The sequence below is a fragment of the Aulonocara sp. 'chitande type north' Nkhata Bay genome, linkage group LG8 (assembly GCF_057382095.1).
Source record: "Aulonocara sp. 'chitande type north' Nkhata Bay isolate Kocher_YH1m ecotype deep benthic linkage group LG8, A_spYH_male_GT1.1, whole genome shotgun sequence".
NCBI classification, from domain to species: domain Eukaryota; kingdom Metazoa; phylum Chordata; class Actinopteri; order Cichliformes; family Cichlidae; genus Aulonocara; species Aulonocara sp. 'chitande type north' Nkhata Bay.
The window spans coordinates 17978621-17985471 of NC_141351.1; the positions used below are offsets into that span (position 1 = coordinate 17978621).

The window sequence follows — 6851 nt, forward strand, 5'->3', positions numbered from 1 at the left end:
AAGCAGTCTAAGATCTTAAAAGCTTACTGAACTTTCTCCTTGTCTAGTTCTCTCTTCTGTTTTTTTTCTCCTCTTCTTCTGATTCCCGTGGGTTCTTTGTTTGCATAATCTTTGCAGTGCTACATGGTTTCACTGAATACATGCTTACAAAAAAGTGATCACAAAACATATTGATCGTTCATTGTGCAACTAGCTGAAAGTGAATGAAACATTTTTTCATTTTGTCCCCGTCCTTTCACTGTAGGAAATGAGGCTTTCCTGAATGTTACAAAATTAAGGGAGAAATGTGTTCCATAGGGGAAAAAAATAAAAAGAAAGATAAAAAAAAAAAATGCTACCTGGCACAACATCACATAAATTGTCGGGAAATGTTCATATTTTTAATTAAATTGGTTAGAAATGATAAACTGCAGCACTTCCTGGACACTGTCTCCAGCAGACTGCCACAAGGACAGATGCAGGAAATCTGTGATACATTGTGCAATAGCGCGGGACAATGCAGCACATCTGTCTAACAGATTATTATCTGTTCTCTTGTGTTAACATGCTATTTCAACCTTGCACTGTCACTACACTTTACACTATTTGCACTCTGAGCCACTTGGATGCTATCTATTTCATGCTTTTACTTAATTTAGAAGCCATTTTTACTGATAAAGTTTGCTTTATTTAATTTTACTCTATACTTTATATGGTCATTTTATTGTGTTGTCTTGTATTTTAATTGGATTTTAACTTTATTTTTTATGCTTCTTTTTAATCAAGGCCCTTTCTTTTGTGTACTTCTTACCCTGTTGAGCTATTGTAATTCGTTTATGTTGTACTTATTGTATTTTATTCTTATGTTCTATTCATTTAACATTTCTACAAAATATTGCTATTAATCTCTACTTTGTGAACAGTCAATTGGTTTCTCAACATAAAACTCACTGCAGCACAAAAATGATTCTTTTAAACTGATTTTTAGTTTTTCTGTTATTATTTTCCTCAGTGTAATCAGTTCTGTCCCTGGTTAGCTAGCATAAACTAATGTAAGTCTATTATCTACAACCAACCACATGACGTCACGGTCCGTGCTGACAGAAGATGGCTCCGTACATGTTCTCAAAATGTAAACTTTAAGCACTTCTTTCTTAAATTGGTGATTACCTGTTTAGTGTTTCATGTCCTCTTTAACGTCTGCTGTTAGAGAACTTCGAGGCTTGAATGACCACCCTGGTGATCTCAGTAAAATCAGTATCAAAACCCATTATGTCGAAATGTCTTGCATACAGTTTATTTGTTGGATTAATTTAAATTTGAACATATGTATATTTTTCACAGCCCTTCCTCTATTGTTTCCTTGTTGTTTTGCATTAGATTCTTTAATATGTATAAAATATTTGGGATTATTTATTATTTTAGGCTTACTTGATTTGATTTAGGGATTAACCAGAACCATATGTGTCACTCAGGGTGGAAAAACTGGCACACAACCCCTCACATCACAGTGCAGGGACATCTGTCTGTTTGGGTAATTGGCATTAACCCTTTTAAGCCGAGTGACACCATTTTTTTTTACAGCCCACACATCTGCATGGGGGTATTTAGAGGGTGTTTCTATGTGACAGAACAGTGCAAGAAGGTGTCCAGCAAAGATATAAAAGATAGTTTTTGTTGTTTCGATCAAGTACTTTAGCTTGCACATACAAGAGGACGTTCCACTTATTTACACTCGTTTACTGGACTCTGACCATCGTGATCAACCCCAAACTTAACTCTAGCCTTGCATTGCATGCTAAAATATAATGTTCTCCACTGCAGCAATTTTGTTTATTGTCCTAAAAAAGGAGGAAAATCAACACAGTATGACAGTTTAAACAGTTTTATGTGCTCATACCTTAAAGAATACAAGCACAAACATACACAGAGGGGCAAAAGTTGCCACACTTCAAAGCATATGGCCCAGGGCAGCTAAAATGTGTTAATGTTGATTGAATAAACTGCTCCATTACACTAATGTTAGCAGGCTGCATAGACCCGATGCTAATCCAAGGTAAGAGAATGGAGATGGAGCAGCTTATCTCTAAACTCATGGATATTGGAAAATGATTAGAAAAGTGATTAGAGTGGAGGGAGACCACTTAGAGAAACATACGCTTTCAGGTTCTGATGTTGTTCCCAATCACAACAGGACGCTACGCATTACTGCTATTAATGATGCAAGCAGCTTACTGCAAGGAAGAGAGAGGTTATGAGACTGAGGTGATAGGTGTTGATTGCAGTTTTCAACATAATCACCATGGAAATTTAGAATTACAGTGCACTATATACTCACCACCAGGACTTTGCTTTTAGTTCTTCTGCCTTCTGCCGTCAGAGCTATGCGTTTCCCTCTTTCTTTATAAACTGTTATATTTACTATGTTGGCACACAGCTTGCACACACAAAGCCTTCACACTGCAACAGTACAAAGAAATTCAAAAGCACTGAAAACTGTAGAATGCTATTTATATTTATTTGTTTATTTATTTTACGCTTGCACAGTTGGTGTGGAGTACCCATAATTTTGTTGTACATGTACAGTGACAGGACTATTCTTCTTCTTCTGTTGACACTGACAGATTAAAAAATTGATGCTGTTTTTGTTTTTGCACTGCAGCCTCCATCTACAGGGGGAAAACAGAATCAACTGTCCACATTAGAAATGCAACCGAAGTGAATTCATCTGTACAGCTAGTGCCAGAGATCACCCAGCTGTGTTTGATTGACAGTGGCGCCATGACAACCCCGCATCAGCTCCCGGGTGTCCAATGAGAAGTCAGAGTCAGTGTCCCTCCCTGACTCCCAGGTGAGTTTAAAAATCAGATTTAAGCAGATTTCTGTCAGATGGTTCACGGAACGCTTTCCGCCTCCTTTTTGGCTTCAGTCTGCGAGCCAGATGGTTTTCAGGTCTCCCCTCGACTTTTTCTCAGCCTCCCGCCTCCTCCTGCCGCACTTTGCGGACGGGTCCCCTGTCCTGGCTCGCTCTCAGTCCCCGGATGACTCTTCCGTGGCTTGCGCTCCCGTTGCCCTCCCGGGACTGTGTTTCTCTGCTGCACAGATCGCCAGCGTGTGCGAGACCCTGGAGGAGACAGGAGACATCGAGCGGCTGGCCCGCTTCCTCTGGTCGCTCCCGGTGACCTCGGACGGCCGCGACTCTATTTCTGAACACGAATCTGTGCAGCGGGCTCGCGCTGTAGTAGCCTTCCACACGGGAAGTTTCCGAGAGCTTTATCACATCCTGGAGACTCACCGCTTCACGCGCGCCTCGCACGGTAAATTGCAGGCGATATGGCTCGAAGCGCACTACCGGGAAGCAGAAAAGCTACGCGGGCGGCCACTCGGACCCGTGGACAAGTACCGCGTGAGGAAGAAGTTCCCGTTACCCAGGACCATCTGGGACGGAGAGCAGAAGACACATTGCTTTAAAGAGCGCACCAGGGGCCTGCTGAGAGAGTGGTACCTGCAGGATCCGTACCCTAATCCGGGCAAGAAGCGGGAGCTGGCACACGCCACCGGACTGACACCGACCCAAGTAGGGAACTGGTTCAAAAACCGCAGACAGAGAGACAGGGCGGCAGCAGCCAAAAACAGGTCAGTAGATTTGACTAGGCTGTGCCCTTGGAAGGTGCACTGAGGTTTGTTTGTCTGTCTTTTGTTTTTGTTTTTAAATAAATGCACGAGTGCATTTGGAGATTTTTTTCGTATCAAGTTACCGTATCTATATCACATTTCAGTTCAGTTTCATTCAGTTTTATTTATGTATCAAATCAAAACAACAGTGTGATGAGACTACTGTTCATACTTACTATTCAGTTGGGAAGTACTCTAGCTAAGGGTGCGCAAAAAGGCCATTCATGCGTAAAAGCGCACGCCCTGCAGCTTGTAGGTTTTCGTTTTCCAGTTGCACAGTCGGTCTTTCTTCACCTTTCTGTCACTACAATTTACTTCAGGGTCAGTGTGCGGGTCAAGCACCGTGCTGATGAAGGCAAAGCAAGGCATGCATGAATGGGCACAAATTGCTCATCATGCAAGGATAGACTCCAGTTTGACAGGGACGGAGATGGCATTAATTTAGTTCATAGGCTGAATTTAATTTCAGTTTTAGTTATAAGTTTTGTGTTCTACTTTACCTAAGTTGATAAAATTTACTTTTTTCCCCTCTTCAGTAATAGGTTGCAGCACCACCACATGTGTTCCGACAGAGCGCGTGCACTAAGCAGAGGAGGCTGTAGTCCAGACGGGAGCACAGAGCGCGCGGATGGAGAAACTCTGCTCTCAGTAACGGACAGTGACTCCGACTTGGACGTCTGACACTTTTAAAAGTGAAATAAACATTTAGGCTCTGCCGTTGGTCAACTGTGAGGAGAATGTGTGTGGACAAACGCTGGTCAGGATTTGCGCTGCAATAAATTCGGCGTATAAAACGCAATATTATTCCACAGGCGAAGCTTACGTTAACTTTTTCTGGGTGTTTTTCTTTCTTTTTGGTTTTTGGTGGTCTTCAGGTACAAATTTTGAATTGTAACCACCGATTTTATTTAAACTGCGTTATTGGAGGGTGAGTGCACATCTGCTGACCCAGTTTGTCATGAGCATAATTAAACACGCATCAAGCAATGCACTCCTGTTGGACTTTAAACCCAGGGACCCCCCAAAGAGAAGACTGAAAACTGCCAGTGAGCGAATCACTTTCATTCTCACTCATTTTCTCAAATTATGTGTCATAAAAAATCAGTCTAGTTGTTCCTTTAGAGGCTCAAGGTGGACTCCTAAATGTTTACTGTAGACAATCAGTCAGCACCACTGAATTTTGCCTGCTCCCTGTCTGTTTGTATTTTAATAACCGTTTTTTGTCAACTTGCCATCTTTTCGTTATTTAAAATTTACTGTGTAGCCATGTTCTGTCTACTTGATGTTCATTTTAATGCTGAATAAATGTTTTTTGGTATTTTATAGAAATAAAGTTATTTATTATATCACTGTTATGAATACTTTTGTAATGATCCGTAACCAAAAACCTGTCATGTAAACAGTTAACACACACACAAAAAACACAATTTATGATTACAGTAAATACTAGTATTTACTAGTATTGATTGCAAATGACTCGCATGTGGCTTCAGCCTAAAATGTGTTCTTAAGGGGTAACCTAAAGGGATTTATCAAAGCATATAAAGCTTATCAAAGCTTTGTTGTTTTCTGATTGATCCAAAACCCCAAATAAGGGAAAAACATACATATAGAATTGCAAATAAAAACTTTGCTTAAATAAACTCAAACTATCCCTTTTTTCAACCAGTTGAGTATTAAAACCGTGCAGAATACGTTTAATAATCGTGTTGGATTTTCCGTAAGTATTCGTTTATTTTTGCCTACTTTTGCGATCAGTATGTTTAACCTGACTTTCCCGCAAAATGGCCTCGATTCCGGTCCACACAGTGACCTTTTTTGTATGCCAAATATTTTTATACACCTGTATACATGCAAACTACGCCTACATATATGGATAGATATTATTTAAATACTCTCACTTTCTGGAAACGCTATTTAACAAAGTAAATGCACACCGGCTCCACCTAGTGGTAACATTAAATTCAATTTCTGTAGAAAACCAACGACTGTTTTCTACAGTCATTGGTTTATACCCGTTTATGTAAGTCCAATCTGTTAAAGCTGAAACTATGCAGTAGTTGATACAATACTTCAATAGTGATTCACCCACTCTACAGTAATATAACCGGACTTTACTGCACCACTACTGCCTTTATTGGGGTTTTTAATGTATTGTACATTTTAAGTTAAAAAAGAAGAAGAAGAAGAAAGAAACAGAGAGAGAGAGAGACTTTTAATTCTAATGTGCCACATGTCTATATATTTTTAAACCATCATCTCCAACATTAGTCTGGCTCCACCACTTGGGTAGTATTTCTGAGACAACTGACTCATATTTCTTGGCATTTATCTTGGTTCGGCGTGAGTCACACTATCCTGTGAAGCGCGAGAAGATCAGAATAGCATTTTGTTTTAACATGCAATGGTTTTCCAGCACAGACGACTGGACGACCTTTTTCCTCCTGACCATTGCAAAATGGCAACGATCTCCGAGCTGCACTTGAACACAGCGTTCAGTGACATCACGACTGATAGCGTCATCCTTCCGGTGATACTTTTCTTGCACCAGCAGGTGGCGCAGTTGGACAGGCCTGATCATAAACTGCATAGGCGTTAATAAACAGTCTCTGATGATATGATGACATTTTACTCATCATTCTATTTAATTTACTAGATCATAATTTGATATCTAAATAAATAAATAATACATTATTTCAGACAGGAGAACCAGCTGGATGTAGCGGAGTGGAAGATGCTACTGTTTTCACTGGACAGAATTAGAAATGAGTATGTCAGGGTGACACCTTTAGAGACAAAGTATAGAGGTAAGCTTGAGAGAGTTTGGACATGTGAAGAGGAGGGATGGTGGATATATTGGGTAAAGGGTATAGAAAATGGAGCTGCCAGACAGGCCACAGTAATGGAAGTAGGAGGACACACAGAGGGTTGGTGTGACAAACAAGGATACTAGGCATAGGACACGATAGAGGCCACTGTGGCCTAAGTGAGTATCCAAAAGAAGACTTTTGCTTGTGATAAGACCTGGGTACCTCTTCTACCACTGGCTCCATGGTTAAGATGCTCAGATTCCTCCATAGGGAAAAAATATGAAAAAAGACATGGCCAAGAGGCTCTTTGTGAAGATGTGTTTGTTATGTTTTCAGCAGCTGTAATTGTAAGAGTTATATTTCAATTCCAAACCAACAAAGGAATAA

General features: G+C 40.4%; 1 protein-coding gene across 1 annotated transcript; it reads left to right on the forward strand.

Annotated features, from left to right (window-relative positions):
• The first annotated feature begins 2262 nt into the window (after window positions 1–2262).
• Window positions 2263–5024, forward strand: LOC147323582 (homeobox protein SIX3-like). The gene is made up of 2 exons (XM_086304013.1): window positions 2263–3615; window positions 4191–5024. The coding sequence occupies exons 1-2, from the start codon at window positions 2921–2923 to the stop codon at window positions 4333–4335; spliced, it is 840 nt and encodes a 279-aa protein (XP_086160139.1). The 5' UTR covers window positions 2263–2920; the 3' UTR covers window positions 4336–5024.
• The last annotated feature ends 1827 nt before the right edge of the window (window positions 5025–6851 follow it).

Excerpts from the sequence above, each read along its gene's own strand:
- LOC147323582 (XM_086304013.1), top strand. The coding sequence starts at position 2,921 with ATGGTTTTCAGGTCTCCCCTCGACTTTTTCTCAGCCTCCCGCCTCCTC. Across the intron at positions 3,616-4,190 it reads GCGGCAGCAGCCAAAAACAG|TAATAGGTTGCAGCACCACC; the intron begins GTCAGTAGATTT and ends TCCCCTCTTCAG.